Raw genomic sequence first — 18078 nt, forward strand, 5'->3', positions numbered from 1 at the left:
CTTTCTCTTTACAAACACCTTAAAAGGAATAAAAAGAGCAGGGCAATGGGGTTGGTTTACTAAAACTGGAGTGCGCAAATTGTGTTGCAGATCTCCTTAGAAGCCAATCGTCTTCCAGTTTTTTTGTCAAAGCTTAAAGTGGAGGTTCACCCAAAAAAATCTATTTTTAACATTAGATTGAGGCTAATTACGGGAAGCACAATCGGGTGTTTTTTTTTTTAAAATCAATGCAGTACTTACCGTTTTAGAGATAGATGTTCTCCGTGGCTTCCGGGTATGGGCTGCGGGACTGGACGTTCCTATTTGATTGACAGCCTTCCGACCGTCGCATACAGCGCGTCACGAGTACCCGAAAGTAGCCGAACGTCGGTGCGCAGGCGCCGTATAGAGCCGCACCGACGTTCGGGAACTCGTGACGCGATGTATGCGACCGTCGGAAGGCTGTCAATGAAATAGGAACGCCCAGTCCCGAAGACCATACCCGGAAGCGGCGGAAAACATCTCTCTCTAAAACGGTAAGTACTGCATTGATTTTAAAAAAAAACACCCGATTCTGCTTCCCGTAATTAGCCTCAATCTAATGTTAAAAACAAAATTTCGGGTGAACCCCCACTTTAATCAAACAAGCTGAAGTTGAAAGCTGTTTGGCTACCATGCACAGCTGCACCAGATTTTGCACTCTACAGTTTTAGTAAATCAACCCCAATGTTTATATACCACCCGTGGCCAGATTCTCCCCAGATAATGTAGTCAATACAGCATTATCTATTCATGGATTGCCTAAAATTATCCTTTATGCTTATATTTACAAATGGCGCCCTAAAACAACAAAGGGTTTCCGGCTCCTAACAATGGGTTTCAATGATTGAAGGCAATTTATTCTTTGCAGCTACAGAGGAACTGCAGAGCCCAGCATGTGCAGGAGATGCCAGTTAAGCAGCTGATCAGCAGCTGCAGAGCCGCAGGTAGATGAAAGTTTGGCTCTCAAGCCCGACAGATGGTAAGCTGCTTTCTTTACATGAAAAATTAATCTGCTGAACATCAGGCGTGTGACAAAACCACATCATTTTGCCCGCTGTCTCTCCAGAACGCCTAACACTTTTCCATTCCCTCAAATTGCATTTAGTAAATTGCCTGGCAGACAAACACGAGCAAGTAATGTAATCGCCAGGATCAACAACGACTTAGAGGTATTTTGGCAAGTGAAGTGGGATTACCAGCAAGGCCATAATAACGGCGGCTTAGAGAGAAAAACTGACACACCGAAGTACCGGAGAGATTGTTCTGGCAGGGTAATTATTTTGCTGGAAATACCTTGCGGTGATGTCTGCCTGCCTGGGAAGGATTCAGGGGGTTTCTGGGGATAGGAGCCCAGCAGTTCTGAAAATAAGCAATTCCCTCTCATATGCTATTAATTGTGTTATCGATGAAGTGCACTTTGAGGAGGATATGGTTTAAGGGTGTACTCAAGTGAAATGGAAATTTAAAGTGACACCAAACAAGATCTTTATTCTCCAAAAATAATCCATACACATCCACTACTTAAGGAGAATCTTTACCCATTCCATTGACTTGGCTTCTCTGCATCCTGCCCACCCCACGCCATTGCTTATATGTCAGGTTCTTCTTCTCGTTGTTTTACTGGTTCCTTTTTTAAATTACGTTTCGGCAGCTCCGCCATTCACATAGGCGAATGACGTCAGTGCCCCAGGCACCTCCTGGGATATGAGACGTAACTCCCATTCACTAACGACACTAGCTGTCCATAGGTAGGCTGCGTCAGAACCTAGAAAAGCTGCAGGCTCTGGATGACGTCGCAGGTGAACATGACCGCACGGGACCCGGCGGCAGCTGCAGAAAAGAGAATCTCATTAAGACAACCTTTGATCCTCTGTGTGGGCGAGTATCTCAAGTGTGGCCAACTCAGCATCGGGTAAGCTGGGGAGCAAAAAAACAAGTATGGGTGGAATTTCTCTTGGCTCTCAAATCTATTTTTTCATGACATTTTGTACTGTTTTTCTGCCTCCTTGCAACACCCTCCACAAGTCCTACCAAACCTCACCCTTTTACCAACCCACTAATTGCGGTCCCCTGCACTGCTCCATTCACACTACAAATCCTATAGTCCACCTTGGGAGCATGCAAGACAGAGTGCCTACATTCCTACAGACAGTGGGACCATGGAGAACAAACGTAGCCAACCTCCAATGAGAAGTTGGATCAAAGCAGAAAGAAAAATTGCAGATTTGAAGGTGGTTGAGAGAATTGCCATAATCCCATGCTTCTGCTATTTTCAACTCTCGATACCAGGGATGAGGTGCTGGATATTCCAGAGTCACTCAACTCAGCTTTCTAGCAACAGAAGTTACTTTTCTGAGTTAAAAATACAGACTTAAATAGAATATATTTTAAACCTGACTTCAGTTTATTTTAAGCCTAAAAATATATAGATAGGGAATATCGCCTTCCAGGCAGAAGTCATATTGCATCAGTCCACTTCCTTTCACAATATTCGGGGAACCCAATCTTGTAACCTCGTATGTTAAGCAACAGAGATATCCCCAGTTGCATTATCTGTATCTTGCTTTCCATCAATTAGAGAAAGCCTGACAAAACAAATGACAGGAACCAAGGAGTTTCCATCAGTCAGAAACCACAATCCAACCTGCCCTGGAAGTTTAAATCTAATTGGAGATAAAGAGAGAAGAATTTCAACAGCGCACATTTCAGGAAACAGATACTGCCACACCACATAGGGAGCTCTTGAAATTTGGATGCCGTGTAATGCATAGAACAGTGGTTCTCAACCTGGGGGTCAGTACCCCTTGGGGTCGAATGACTATTTTGCCAGGTGTTGCCAAATCCTGGGCAGCCGCCCACTCTGCCTCTTTACAGCCGCCCATTCAGATCACAACATGGCTGGGGGCAGAGACTAGAGGTCATCTGACTGGTGAGGATTGTGAAGTGGGAGGGGCTGGAGGAGACCCCATCTCCTGATTTCGGCATAGGTGTCACTTCTACGAGACACCACAGAGCTGGAGACACAGTAACACTACCTGTGATTAGAGTTGCCATTAAAAGTCCACACTACAGTTCTTAGATCAGCAGATGACCTTGATCAAGAGCACCCAAGTTGGCTGATCAGAACTCTCTCCACCCCCCAAGCACTACCAGTCATCTCATTTCCCCCCCACCAAGAGAATGAAAAAAGGGAGAATGTATGGAAAGGAGAGTAAAAGAGGGGAAGGAACAAAGACAAGGGGAAAGAATAAGAGAACAAGAGAGAAGGCTAGAGAGATGGATAGGGGAAAAAATACAAGAAATTATGATGGATAGAGATAAAAGGGAAAGAAAGGAAAACAAAGAGTGGTACATCCTAAAATGTACCATAAGGGGTTTTAATACTGTACGAGTGCAACTCAGGGAGCGCTAAATGCTGTGGGTTAGGGGTGCAAATTACTTGTCTTGCCTTGTGTGCCGACAACCCACGCTACGAACATTTTTTACTGTTAGGGGTCTCCACAACTTGAGAAATTTTATCAAGGGGTCACGGCACTAGTAAGATTGAGAATCACTGGCATAGATTAAACCAACTGGACAGTAGCAACAGCCTTCTGTATACATGTGGCAATAAGGAATATACTTCAGAATCACTAAAGTACCCAAAAAAAAATAGAATGCAGTGCACTAGGTATTGCTTCTTGGAAGAAGAACTGAAAGACTAAGGTGGTTGGATGGGCTCTTTGTAGGCATCTCAATTCTGAATGGAGTGATTCTTAAGGGGTTTCATTTGTATTGGAAAATTAGGTTATATGACAATTTTTGATGACCATTATAGTAATTAGAGCTCCATAAAAACAACATGCTATAAAAAGGCACGTTTTCTGTCTCTAAGAAAAAAAAAACACATTAGTAACAACATGCACACACATGCTGCAGATTACAGCATTGCCCTAAAAATACATAACCTCTTTCCGACCTCAATCACTGGAAATTCAGGTTTTAATGGTGGAGTAGTTATAAAGTAAAAAAATAAATAAATGAAAAGGTGTAGAGTCTCCATACCTGAAAATTAGCCCGCACTGTCACAATGAGCTTCATCCATAATGGGAATGAGGAAAGGATTTTACTGATAAATGTGGCAATGGTCTCACCATAGTCAGGCTTATGGAATTCCGCTTCATTCAAGCCGTCTACCAAAATGATAAATTCTTCTTCAGGGATCTTCCGTTCTGTGAAATGAGAGCTTTTTATTAAATCTGGACATTAAATTATCACAAGAGGCGTCCTCTCAAGATGATCATTTATTGCAAATTAAATCTTTATTAGTAAAGCAAAATTCAGAACAGGCAATACTTTTGCAATTCATATTTTGTGACACTTAGCCCATGGAGTTGAAGTGTTTTTCAATTTAAAGCAGGGCTTTAGCAATTTTGATCTGAACAGGGATTGTACCTTGCTGCATTGAATGCTTACTGGACTACCTAGACTGAACATAAAACAGACTTCATGTGCCTAGTTCAGGAGAGACGAGGGTATACAGAGGGAGATAAAGTGATATTAAAGCTTGAGGTTTTTTATTTTTATTAAAATAATAAACATGTTATACTGTACTTCCCCGCTCTGTTCAATGGCTTTGTACAGAGTAACCCTGATCCTACTGTTCTGGGGTGCCCTGCTGGCGCTCCTGGATCTTGTGCAGGTTTGCTCCCAAGCCATCCTTTCTGCATCTATAGACACAGACAGGGCAGCTTGGGCCCGCTCCCTCCTCACATGATTTGATTGGCAGCAGCGGGAGCCAATGTCTGTCGATTGGCTGTTTTTGTCAACACTTAAAGTTTTACTAAACCCACAACAGTAAAAATCATTCTGTATATGCAGTATAGCATGTTTGTTATACTCACTGTGGAACTTGAGGGGTTAATACTCTGTATTGTGTAAAAAGGCTGTTTTATCCTGTATGCATAGATCCTTCCCCTCCTGCACGGTCTATCTGGGGAAGGCCAGCTAACACAGGTAGGGTAGCCGACCTGCTCAGTTGTGCATTTTATGCTGGAGAGAACATTAACTTGTTCTCGGAGCTAGCCAGGTCACATGATATTGACATCGCACATGTGGGAGTGTATACAGGATTTAGTGGAAATCTACTCCTACCTGAACTTTCAGCACTGGAGAAACTGTACAGTTTATCATGTAACCTTGGTATACAGCGGCAATATTTTTATGTAAAAAGATTTAAAGGCTGTGGGCACTATGGGGGAGCCGCTGAACGATTTTTATATTACTGGGTTTAGTAACACTTTAATTAAACAAGCTAAAGTTAGAAGCTGATTGGCTACCATGCAGAGCTGCACCAGATTTTGTAAATCAACCCCGATGAGTGTACCACACTGAACCACACGTGTGGTAAAGCAATTCGATCTGCTCCATGACCTGCGCCAGCCCAATGCAGAACATTGAAAGAGCAGCACCAAAATGACGACGTCACCCCTGTGATCTGAACTCTCCTAAGCACGTTCACTTATGCTCTTTTCAAAACAACAGTGCCCTGATTTTTATAGCATAAACAATTTAAAGCGGGAGTTCACCCATTTATATATTTTTTTTTTTTCTCCCCTTAGCTTCCTGCTCGTTCGGTCTAGGGGAATCGGCTATTTGTATTAAAATATGAGCAGTACTTACCCGTTTTCGAGCTGCATCTTCTTCCGTCGCTTCCGGGTATGGGTCTTCGGGAGCGGGCGTTCCTTCTTGATTGACAGCCTTCCGAGAGGCTTCCGACGGTCGCATCCATCGCGTCACTCGTAGCCGAAAGAAGCCGAACGTCGGTGCGGCTCTATACTGCGCCTGCGCACCGACGTTCGGCTTCTTTCGGAAAATCGTGACGCGATGGATGCGACCGTCGGAAGCCTCTCGGAAGACTGTCAATCAAGAAGGAACGCCCATTCCCGCAGCCCATACCCAGAAGCGACGGAGAGGATGCATCTCGTAAACGGGTAAGTACTGCACATATTTTAAAATAAATAGCCGATTCCCCTAGTAAAAACGAGCAGGAATCTAAGGGGGAAAAGTGCCCTCTAAGGGTGAACCCCCGCTTTAATGTAGTGCAGTAAAATGTACTTTGATAAAACTGATGACTTGATGAAAGAATCTGCAGCACATCTCCCCACCATCCCTCCTTTCCTGCATACCTCGGCGCAGGTTTGTCAGAGGTTCCAGAACTCCTCTTCTAAAGGCAGTCAATGGGTCCTGCACACAGGATCGCAGGCTGAGCATGCTCTGTAAGTGGGGTTCTCTTATGAGGAGGTCCCGGTAGGCTGTGAGCTGATGGGACCGGCACAGCAAGGCAGCAATACTATGTACAAATTCCGGCACCAGGCAAGTGTATGTGTTATCAGCCTGACAGTAGTGATAGGCAACTACCTGCAAAGAGAAAAAGGAGCAAGAGGTTTATTATAGAAGCCACATTTGTTACAAGGGTTCAAAACATACCCACACCACTGTATTTTATTTCATGTGCGGGTAAATGCCATCATATATAATGCCAATAGGTTTATGTAAAAAAGTGCAACAAGTGTACAATAAACAATGGTAACCAATCTTTCACAGCAGTGATAAAATATAGATTCGGAAAAGCTGCAACCTTTGAGGCCATGTGTTTCAAGGATTCGTCCATCGTTTTCTGGTGTTCAGGACTTCCTCTGGATCCCAATGTTTTCATAGTTGATGACCCGCACATATTCAGGCTCAGTGGTGATGTCTGAGACAGAGGGATCTCCTGACTGTGGTCAATACCTGTTTAAAAAAAAAAAAAAAAAAAAATTATTAGAAACATTTTAATCAATGGCAGCATGTAAGTTGACCAATAAAATATTACTGATGGACGAATCACTGCAAGCTCTATTAAAGTGGCTGGAAATCTAAACCACAATTTTTACAAAATGATGTTAGAAAGGGACTCCCAAAGCAAATGATAAAGTATTTAAAGCGAGTTCCACTCGTTTGTAAGTGTATTAAAAGTGTAGCTGCTAACTTTTAACACTCACCTGTCCCACGGTCCAGCGATGCGGTCACCCGAAGCCTCGCTCCTCCTCTCTGCGGCGCCGTCATTGCAAGTGTGGTATTTCCCCCCGTTTCATTCCTAGCAAACACTTACACTTCCATTAATGGCAGCATATCTGCATGGGATACATGTAAAGTCACTTTAGTGACTTTACAAGAATCCCTCAAGAAGATACGCAATATCACACTATCCGAAACGCGTTGGTTGCTCCTGTAGTTTTCTTGGTTGTCTGAGGTTATGCTCCCATTTCTTTGCTGTAACCATTGTACATCATTCCCAGGCACACTATTTTAATTATTTTTACTGTTGACTAAAAGTTTTGTATTATTTTTTATATTTCCTGGAGCATATCGTCTGTGTTGCCATTCATAAAGTCAAAATTGAAGGGCATTTCTTTTCTCTATAAACCATATTCCCATATCTTTTTTTGTAGTGGCACTTTAACCACTTGCTGACGGCCGTACGACTTTGTACGGCCGCAGCGCGGCTCCCAATCTCTAACAGGCCGTCTTTTTACGGCCGCCCCTTTGCACGTTCCCCGCGCGCGCTCCCGAGCACGCAGCGGGGAACTGCTGTGCTGGCCGTGTCCCTTGGACACAGCCAGTCACAGATCGCCGTGAACGGCCAATCGGAGCTGCCGTTTCCTAGGCGATCTGTGCGGCCAATGAGAGATGATCTCATATGTTTACATTCCCGGCTCTCGCAGACAGCGGTGCTGTCAGGGGAGAGAGGAGACGGATCTGTGTCTCTTGTACATAGAGACACAGATCGGTCACCCCCCCCAGTCACCCCCCTTCCCCCACAGTTAGAACACTAATATTAGGGTACACATTTAACCCCTTCCTCACCCCCTAATGTTAACCCCTTCCCTGCCAGTCACATTTATACAGTAATTAGTGCATATTTATAGCACTGATTGCAGTATAAATGTGAATGGCGCCAAAAATGTGTCAAAAGTGTCCGCCATAACGTCGCAGTCCCAATAAAAATCGCAGATCACCGCCATTTCTAGTAAAAAAAACAATAATAATAATAATAATTCTGTCCCTTATTTTGTAGGCGCTATAACTTTTGCGCAAACCAGTCGCTTATTGCCTTTTTTCTTTTTTTTTTTTTACTAAAAATATGTACGTATCGGCCTAGACTGAGGATAAAAAAAAACGTAAAAAAAAATTGAGCTATTTATTATAGCAACAAGTAAAACATTTTTTTTTTTTTTCAAAATTGTCGCTCTATTTTTGTTTATAGCGCAAAAAATAAAAACCGCAGAGGTGATCAAATACCACCAAAAGAAAGCTCTATTTGTGGGGAAAAAAGGACGTTAATTTTGTTTGGGAGCCACGTCGCACGACCACGCAATTGTCAGTTAAAGCGACGCAGTGCCGAATCGCAAAAAGTCCTCTGGTCAGGAAGGGGTTTAAGTGCCCAGTAAGGAAGTGGTTAAAGAGGAACTGCAGTCTGCTCACATAATTTGTAATAAAAACATCTTTACCACTCTGAATCTTCCCTCCAACCGCTTTGATTATTATTTTATATATACTGTGATTCTGTACTTGGCCAATTACCGTATTGAAAATCAGGGCAAAATCGTGGGTGCGCGATATACGCCTATAACCGCTTTCCCGCGCCGAGTTTGAATACTGCGCCGACATATACCGAGCGCAGTACACTCGTGTATAGTCGGGCAGTCTCGGCTCCTCTCGCGCTGACGTCCTGGACGTACAGGATGTCAGCGCGAGAGTAGCCGAGCCTGCCCGACCATACACGAGTGTACTGCGCTCTGTATATGTCGGCGCAGTATTCAAACTCGGCGCAGGAAACAAGCGGGGAGGACGCGAGGACGCTGCAGAAGGACGCCGGACCCGAAGAAGAGGACAACCGAAGCCGCAGACGGACGCCGGTCCCGACGAGGCCGCTGCGCAAGACACCAAAACTGCAAGTACAAAAAATCTTTTTTCCACAGGAATTTCGGGCAACTTTAGGGGTGCGCGCTATATGCGGGAGCGCGCTATACCCCAATAAATACGGTATGCTGCAGAAATCTCCCTCCACCGAGTCTGGCTGCAGCCATTTTAACTGTGGGTAGCTGAAGCTGCTGCTTGTTCACTTCCTGGATTTACACAGAGGCACACCTCCAGATCTGCAGCTCTCATTGGCCCTCTTATGACCCACCCCCCCCCCCTCCCTTCCTGGCAAAGTATCATGAGAGTTAGAGAGAAAGCTGTGTATGATGTCATAAGCCTAGGCGAATGACCAGACAAGAAAGAGGAAGTGGGCTGTATAAGGCATTTACTGGCAGAAAAAAAAAAGGTTTATTATCCAAAGTTAAAACAACAAGGGCAGAAGATTTAATAGATGAAAAAATGAACAAAGGTCCGCTTTAAATGCAAATATGACTTTTGACATAAAAAGTTGAGCAGAGCCCTGAGCCCCCTCCAACTGTACAGTCCAGTGAGGTCTCATAACATTACAACAATAGGGCAGGAAGTACCTGTCTTTTATAAGAAATGTTAACATTTTTCCATGGAAATTCAGCTGCCTATATCTACCGATCATTATGACATGTAGTTTGCACTGACGATAACCTCTATTTTATACATCCTCATCCCAGTTTGAACTGCCCAAGATTGTGACAAGTTTATGTCAAGTTCTTTTACTGAACATTAAAAAACATTTTAATTTATATATAACAGATGACTTGGGCAAACATCTGAATCAAATGATCACAGAATAGGATAAGTGTGACTTGGCATCTGGCAGGCAGACACTATTTCCAATGAGACTTCTAGGTTTATAGGCAGTACGAGCTTTTTCCTGGCAGAAGCAGGTAGCTCTCTGCAGCAAAACCAGCCGTGCTGAAGATATGTAGGACATGGCAGGCTGACTATACACCGATCAGCCGTAATATTATGACAACCTGCCTAATATCGAGTATAGCCCCCCTTTTGCTAAAACAGCCCTGATAAACATATCCCAAATCGTCCTCTCCGCTCTTCTCAAGACCTACTACTGTCAAGCTCTCTTGTCTCTTCCTCCAATGCTCATCTCCAGGATTTCTCCAGAGCCTCTCTCATCCTCTGGAACTCACTACCTCAACCTGTCCGGCTATCCCCTACTCTTGCTACCTTTAGGCGATCCCTGAAAACTCACCTCTTTAGGGAAGCCTATCACGTCTCCAACTAATCTTTTAACACTTCCATTAGCTCATTCCCCACAGTCACAACCTTTTGTACCACCTGCCATGCATTCTATGCATTAAGATAAAAAACCTCCTGTGTGCAGCAACCCCCCTAATACTTACCTGAACCCCATCTCTTTTCAGTGATGACCACGAGTGCCCTGTCAGTCTGGGACTCTCCCTCCTGATTGGCTGAAAAACAGCAGTGGCACCATTGGCTACCGCTGCTGTCAAACTCATTTAGCCAATCAGCTAAATCACAGTTTAGTGCCTGAATGGACACACAGAGCTGCATCTCGGCTCAGGTGCCCCCATAGCAAACTGCTTGCTGTGGGGGCACTCAACAGATGGGAGGGAGCCAGGAGCACCGAAGAGGGACCCAAGAAGAGGAGTATCTGGGTTGCCATGTGCACAACCACTAAAGCAAGACTTTAGTATTACTTTAAAACTAAGTATAGGCTAGTTAGGTTTTGATGTGTCCCTCTTCTAAAAATCATCCTTCGTCCTGCCCCCCTACCCCCGCAATGTTTTGGTGTGGTGGGGGATAATACAAGAAAGGGGCATTTACAGGCTCTTATCAAGAGGGCAAAACTATGCCCACCTTTAACGCCCAGCTCTGCCATTCATATAAGCCATCGTACAGCTTCTATGAATGGAAAAGGATATATGAATGGAGGACGGGCAGATGAACAATAAGTCTGCTACCTCCACTCATAGAAGTTATACCACTGCCAGCACACCCAGCAGCTGGGTGAAAATAATTGAGCTCTCTTGATGAGAGCATGCGATAGCCCCCTTAGCTCTATTAGTCCCCACCGTACCAGAAGATTACAGGGGGACGGACGAACAGAACAGAAAAAAAAAGAAGAGGAATCAACACACAAAAAAAAAAACACATCTCATCTGACCAAGTTATGTCCCTTGTGCTGATTTTTCTGCATGTAATTTTGGATGCACCAAGCTTTATTGGCTGGTTTAGACTGCAATTTATGTTTTAGTAATGTAGAGCAAATTAAATGTATTTTTACACATAATCATTGCACTCCCTTTTAAAGCAGCGTGATCCTCCATGAGATCATACAACATTACCCTTAGGAGATGAAGAGGGGCTACTAGAGGCAATCTGCCGCATACGGGTCCCGTGACAGCTGAGCGCCACCAGCTTGGAAATGATCGCCGTCTTTCCAAAGCCAACGGAGCCCACAATTACTACTCCGCGGTTGTCCGGCAGCTCTGAACTTCTCATCTTTTCCTCCGTCTCCTGAAAGAGCCAGCCCCTTCCAATAAACACTGAGTCCGTTGTTATGCTTGGCACTTCAAACAACAGCGGCTTCAAGAGAATGTCCTGTGGCTTGTAGGGGACAAAGCGTGCTGCAAAGTGGAGAAAAACAAGAAACGAATTGTTAACCCCTCCATTCCCAGACAACGTCACCAAACACAAAAATGGTTCTGCCAACATCAGACAAGCCAGAGTTAAATTACAATGAGGCAATGTGATCAAGCCCCTAACAAAAGCGGACTACAGGGGCAAACTGCACAGGCAGCCAGTTACCCTGAAGACTGCCAAGTGCAGCCAAGTGTGCAAATTCATCACATTAGGCCATTTTTGCCAAGCTAACAGTTTTATTCCTCCAAAAATTAAGACCATTTGCAATTTGCATTCCAAAATATGTATTCATTTTTTAAATATGGGCTTAAGGGGCTTTAAGTGGTTAGCACTTCTTCCTTGGGGAAACTGGGTTCGATTCCCGCAAAGGAGACTATCTGCAAAAAAAATACATTCTTGCCGTATTTGTGTGGGTTTCATCCAGATGCTCTGGTTTTCGCTTTCCATATAAAACATACCGGCCCATTAATTGACTTCCATCAAAACTGACCCCAAAATATGTGCATGTTTAGGAATTTGCTTGGGATATTATAATAGAAGTACCAATCTTCTTTAAAGTGTATCTAAGCCCAAGAACAAAAATGTTACATATTGAAGTTTACCAGTCCCTAAATGTGGTGGTTGCATTTTTTCCCACAATAACTAGGAGATGCCAGGTTCTAGATTTAGGACCCCAACCTGTCCATCAGGACAGCAAAGCTTGGGCTTGATGAAAGGGTCCTTGGCAGTTCCACCACTTAGGACCCCCCCCATAAAGCATTGCAAAGGTCTCCCCTGAGAATCCAAGTACTAGATGGTCTTCTTAAAGGGGTTGTAAGGCTGCATTCACACTATAACGCAGCGTATTTTGCCACGACAAATTGCGGCGTATTGTACCGCGATTTGCCGCGACAAAACGAGTCGTTTTAACCTTTTTTTTTTTTTACAAAACATTGTTAACATTGTTGTCTATGCCGAACGCCGCCTGAAAAAAAGGGTCTGGGACTTGTTTTGAGCTTCAGGCGTTTGGCGTGGAGATGTGAACCATCTCCATAGACATCAATGTTAAATCACCCCTCCAGCGGCACGAGCGTCGGGCATAAATACGCCAAGGTGTGAATGCACACTAAAGGTACAATTTTTTTCCCCAAATAGCTTCCTTTAACCTTAGTGCAGTCCTCCTTCACTTACCTCATCCTTCGATTTTGCTTTTAAATGTCCTTATTTCTTCTAAAAAAATCCTCACTTCCTGTTCTTCTGTCTGTAACTACACACAGTAATGCAAGGCTTTCCCCCTGGTGTGGAGTGTCGTGCTCGCCCCCTCCCTTGGACTACAGGAGAGTCAGGATGCTCTCTACGTTGCAGATGGAGAAAGGAGCTGTGTGTTAGTGGGCGTCCTGACTCTCCTGTAGTCCAAGGGAGGGGGCGAGCATGATACTCCACACCAGGGAGAAAGCCTTGCATTACTGTGTGGAGTTACAGACAGAAGAACAGGAAGTGAGGATTTCTCAGAAGAAATAAGGACATTTAAAAGTAAAATGGAAAGATGAGGTAAGTGAAGGAGGACTGCTTTAAGGTAAAGGAAGCTATTTAGGAAAAAAAAAATGTACCTTTACAACCCCTTTAAAGAGGATTTTCACTCATCAACCCCCCTTCCCTGAGTGGTCCATTGATTTTATTTATATTCCCCCGCCCAGAGGATCCAGCGTTGTCCCACTAAGATCCTCTGGTTCTCCGGTACCTTTAGATTCCCATGCCACCATACTGATTATGACATGAACAAGAGGCCTGCTAGCTCTTCCTGGTTCAGCCACGATGCCTCTTGATGTGGTGCATCCCTCTCCTCCTTTGTGAATAAAGTGCTTTGGCACGGGTTGAAGGAAAGAAAATCACTTGAATCCTCCAACACCACAGTCGGTGTGGATGGGGGAATCCCTCCTGCTGCGCTATTGTATTCTAACAGCGAGAGGTTTCCCCAAAATTACAATACAACCAGCTTGCCCATAGAGGGATTAAAATTCACCTAGTTCCTGCTCAACTGGCCAAATTTTGATTAGTCAATGGCCAGCTTTGGTGACATGGACCAAACAGCGAGGGTTAGCTGGTGGTGCTGAATTAGTGGTCTACGCAGATGTAAATGGCATCAGCAAGGGACATGGATGGGGGCCTCAGGGTAGTATAACTAACTTCACCATGTAAAAAAAATGTAACAGCTGACAGAACGGGTTAGGCCTCGTACACACGACAGAACATGTTTGCTGAAACTGTTCCGCGGACCGTTTTCATCGGACAGGTCCCGTCGTGTGTACGAGGCATGAGAGATGGAGGGATGAGGAAAGTATAGATTTTTTCATGGAGCTGTGCTAAAAATGGAGGCAACTGCTTTGCAGGTTCATAAAAGGCAGGTTGTAAATGATTTAAATCCAAAAGAACCTGGCTTAATCAACAGTCTTCACAGCATTCAGGCCCATATCTTTTTAGATTTTCTTACCTTTAATTTCCTGCTGCACACGTGTTCCTGCTGTGTTATGCCAGGGCATTCGGATGGAGGTGCGTAGAGGAGCATTTCTCTGTACGTCCAGATAACTCAAGTCTTCCAGTTTTGTGGAACTTGTTGCTGGAAAAGTAAAACACATTATTTTTTAAGTGCACAATAACCATATCTAGAGGCCGACTAAAGAGTCACTGTACTACCTAAGAAATAGCCATGGAACTGGATAAGCAGTCTGGCATGAGGACCAAGTGATAAGACTTAGGCTGGGTTCGCACCATTGCGAAATAGATTGCGGCACCCCCACATTTGCAATAGCAGGAGATTTTAACCGGCTCTCTATGGAGCCAGTTCGCATATCCCAGCAGCAGGCAGGGCTGCCTTAATGAGAGGGCACACCTGGGCACTGCCCAGGGGCTCCAGCTGCATGGGGGGCCCCTGCCCTTTCCCCAAAGCAGCTGGTCCTTGAGCCCGGGCTGCCCCGAAATTGGGGCAGCCCAGGATGCCCCTCTACATTTCAGATATCCCCCCAGCACTCTGACCCCACTACACCCTAGTTATTCCCTACCTCCTACCTACTTGATTTCTGTTTACCTGCACTGTCTCCATTGTAGGGGCCCCAGAGCATTACTTTGCCCAGGGGCCCATGATGCTATTAAGATGGCCCTGGCAGCAGGTCCGGTTTTGCAGAAAAACGCTGTGCGACTTTTGGTCCGTTTTTAGATCTGAATTCAGCCCAAAAATTTGGGCTGAAGTCGGACCCAATAATGTGAACCAGCACGCACGAGCCCTGCTGTGAGCCACATGTGGCTCATATGTGAACCGAGCCTTATATGTGGACACCAGATGAAGTGATGTGGCTATAAAGTTCTCTATTCAGTGAAAATCATTAAGAGCTCGTTCACACTGTGATCTGCATACGGATCATTCTTCTGAGATCATTTAATAGGCATCATATTGCCTCCCACACCACCCGCTTCAATGCTTTGAATCCCTGAACTTGCATTGCATGCGATCGTGGTGCGGTTGCAGACCAGCCATATTCAATAGTGTGTGATGGGGGGTAGAAATACTTCCAAGGCCGTGAAGCAAAGCATTACGGCCGTGTTATCTGCACACACCTGGTGTGCCGTATTTTTGCGCAGCGGTCTTAAAAGCGCACTTTTTGGGGGAAAAATTACACTTTTTTTAATTAAAAAATAAGACAATAGTAAAGTTATCCCCATTTTTTTATATATTATGAAAGATAATGTTAAGCCGAGTAAATTCATACCCAACATGTCACGCTTCAAAATTGCGTCCGCTCGTGGAATGCCGACAAACTTTTACCCTTTGCATTTTTATGAGTTAGAGGAGGTCTAGGGCTAGAATTATTGCTCTCGCTCTACCAATCGCGGCGATACCTCACATGTGTGGTTTGAACACAGTTTATATATACGGGCGCTGCTCACGTATGTGTTCGCTTCTGCGCGCAAGCTCGTCAGGACGGGGCGCGTTTTCTGGCTTCTAACTTTTTTCGCTAGCTCCTAGATTTCAACCAAATTTGTCAAACCCTGTTTTAGGGGACAACCCAACATTTGGGATTTTCTTTTACTTTCACTTTCAATGATAATTGTAAACAGAACAAATAGAGAAGGTGAATCTCCCTAATGGGGACATTATAAAAAAAAAAAAAAAAAAAAACTGACAAGTCTTCAAATCCCTCTCCATTTCATCTAAAACGAAAAAAATGTTTTGCCTTTAGTTATACTTTAAAGATTAAAAATCTCTTGCTATAGGTTATTACTAATTCCCAATGTTGCCTTCAATGACAAAAGTAAAAAAAAAAAAAATATCTCCACTGCCATCATATGCATTTTGTTTGCCATTCTTCTAGATCCAAATGAAGAACATAATCAAAGTTATAAAATCTGATCTAAGCACACGCAAAGCCTATAGACTACAGATACCAGCATGGTACTCGGCTCTTGGTGAGCCCCGGCCCCGTCACCCTCTGGCAGTGGGTGGTCTGCAATCTCTAGATAAACCCATTATCTTTCATCACTTCTCCGCGGTTCTCATGCTCATGAGTGTCATAAGTGATGCTATTTCTATCTTCCGTCTAAAGAACATACAATGTTTATTATTGCGTTAAGTAGGTGGTATTTTGTCTATTTGAACTGAGCAGAATTCACGGAGATTCATCAAGCTGACAACGATCTGAAGTAGCTTGTGATCTCGAGTCCAGTTCACAAACACATGGCCTTAAAAAGTATGTTTCATGTGTTAAATAATCACAAATTCTAAATGTTTTGATAAGACAATCCGTCTACATGCCCCCCATCACTGGAGACGGGAGGCCTACAGGTCTGGCTATTCATATAAAGGAAAAGACAAGTCCTTTTAAAGCCCAACTTCAGGAAACTTAAAGTGATTCTGGCCAAAATGAGAATCACAATTTTTTTGCTTAGAATAAAGATCAGGATTCTCGCGGCGCAACAACATCTTTCACATTATACAAAAAAATTAGGCTAAGTTTACCTTTTTTTTGTCAATTAATTTCCCCAAAAATTGCATTTAAAAGAACGCTGTGAAAATACAGTGTGACATAAAATATTGCAACAACCACTTTTTTTTATTCTAAAGGGTCTCTGCTAAAATAAAAATATATATGTTTGGAGTTTCTAAGTAATTTTCTAGCATAAAATAATGATTTTATCTTGAAACCAACAAGTGTCAGTTCATTCCTTTGATCTAAAGAACAACACGTTACAATGTTTATGGTTTATAGTAAGCTCAGAGGAATGTTGTGATACTTGGCAGACTGCCTGTTTTTTTTTCTGACAGCGATTGGCTTCAGCAGAGAATTCTCTGCATAGAAAATTTTGGGAAAACGCTTTAAGATCGCAAAGGGTAAGGAAAAAAAAAATTGCGATAGCGATTCTTAAGGATTAATCGTGAGATTGTAAAGGCTGAAGGTTCTTTTAAATCATGCATTCTATGCATGAAGGTAGAAAACCTTCTGTATGCTGCCCCCCTACAGCTCCCCTAATACTTACCTGAGCCCCCTTTTGATCCAGTGTTTTGCACAGGAGGAGACTTGGCAATCCTGGGTCTCTCTCTGCTCACTGGCTGAGAGACAGCAGTGGGAGCCACTGAAGAGCCAATGGGAAGGGGAGGTAAGGGGAGGAAAGGAGAGGAAAGGAAAGGAAAGGAAAGGGAAGGAGAGGGAAGGGGAGAGAGGGAGGAAGGGGAGAGAGGGAGGGAGGGAAGGGGATGGAGGGGAGGGAAGGGGATGGAGGGGAGGGAAGGGGATGGAGGGGAGGGAAGGGCATGGAGGGGAGGGAAGGGCATGGAGGGGAGGGAAGGGGATGGAGGGGAGGGAAGGGGAAGAGAAAGGGGAGGCACACCACTGCCTTTTCAAAGCACACAGGAAAAGAGCTGAGGCTGCCAATCACAGGCCGTGTGCTGGAGATCACCCCCCTCACCTTTTTCCCCTTGGTGTCAGGAAAACTTGTCAGTGACTCAAGCTGATCACAGAGGAAGGAGGCAGCAGACATAAATTACACTTAGTGCTCCTAATTGAGACAAAAATACACACTGTAGAGGGATATGATTTGTTCATGTTTCACGTCTAAGATTTACAACCGCTTTAAAGGTTTTCATTTGACGGTTATATTTGGCACAATCATGGGGCCATACTTTACATTAGAACAGAGGTCTCAAACTGGCAAACCTCCAGCTGTTGCGATCCCATCATGCTTATAGGAGTCATGCTTGTAACGGTCAGCCTCAATGGGACTTATAGTTTCACAACAGCTGGAGGGCCACCAGGTTGAGACCCCTGCATTAGAATATAACATAGATGACAATATTACATAATCTATACAACATTAGGACCTTGGTTATTTTTTTAGACCCCTCCACCATACTAAACCTAAACGGCTGAGAAGAGCGGTTCTATACCCGTCAGCAGTTCCAAGCTGCTTCCAGCTGTTCATTCG

General features: G+C 44.1%; 1 protein-coding gene across 2 annotated transcripts in view; it reads right to left on the reverse strand.

The window, feature by feature from the left end:
• The window catches only part of TANC1 (tetratricopeptide repeat, ankyrin repeat and coiled-coil containing 1), a 330651-nt gene that overhangs the window by 87015 nt on the left and 225558 nt on the right, over positions 1-18078 (reverse strand). For both annotated transcript variants that reach the window (XM_040357904.1, XM_040357906.1), the window contains 5 exons: positions 14096-14221; positions 11328-11609; positions 6641-6792; positions 6189-6420; positions 4066-4232 (listed from right to left, as the gene is read on the reverse strand). In XM_040357904.1, the coding sequence (XP_040213838.1) occupies positions 4066-4232; positions 6189-6420; positions 6641-6792; positions 11328-11609; positions 14096-14221 (959 nt within the window). The remainder of the gene's footprint in view (positions 1-4065; positions 4233-6188; positions 6421-6640; positions 6793-11327; positions 11610-14095; positions 14222-18078) is intronic.

Source organism: Rana temporaria, chromosome 6, assembly GCF_905171775.1.
Source record: "Rana temporaria chromosome 6, aRanTem1.1, whole genome shotgun sequence".
Lineage (NCBI taxonomy): Eukaryota > Metazoa > Chordata > Amphibia > Anura > Ranidae > Rana > Rana temporaria.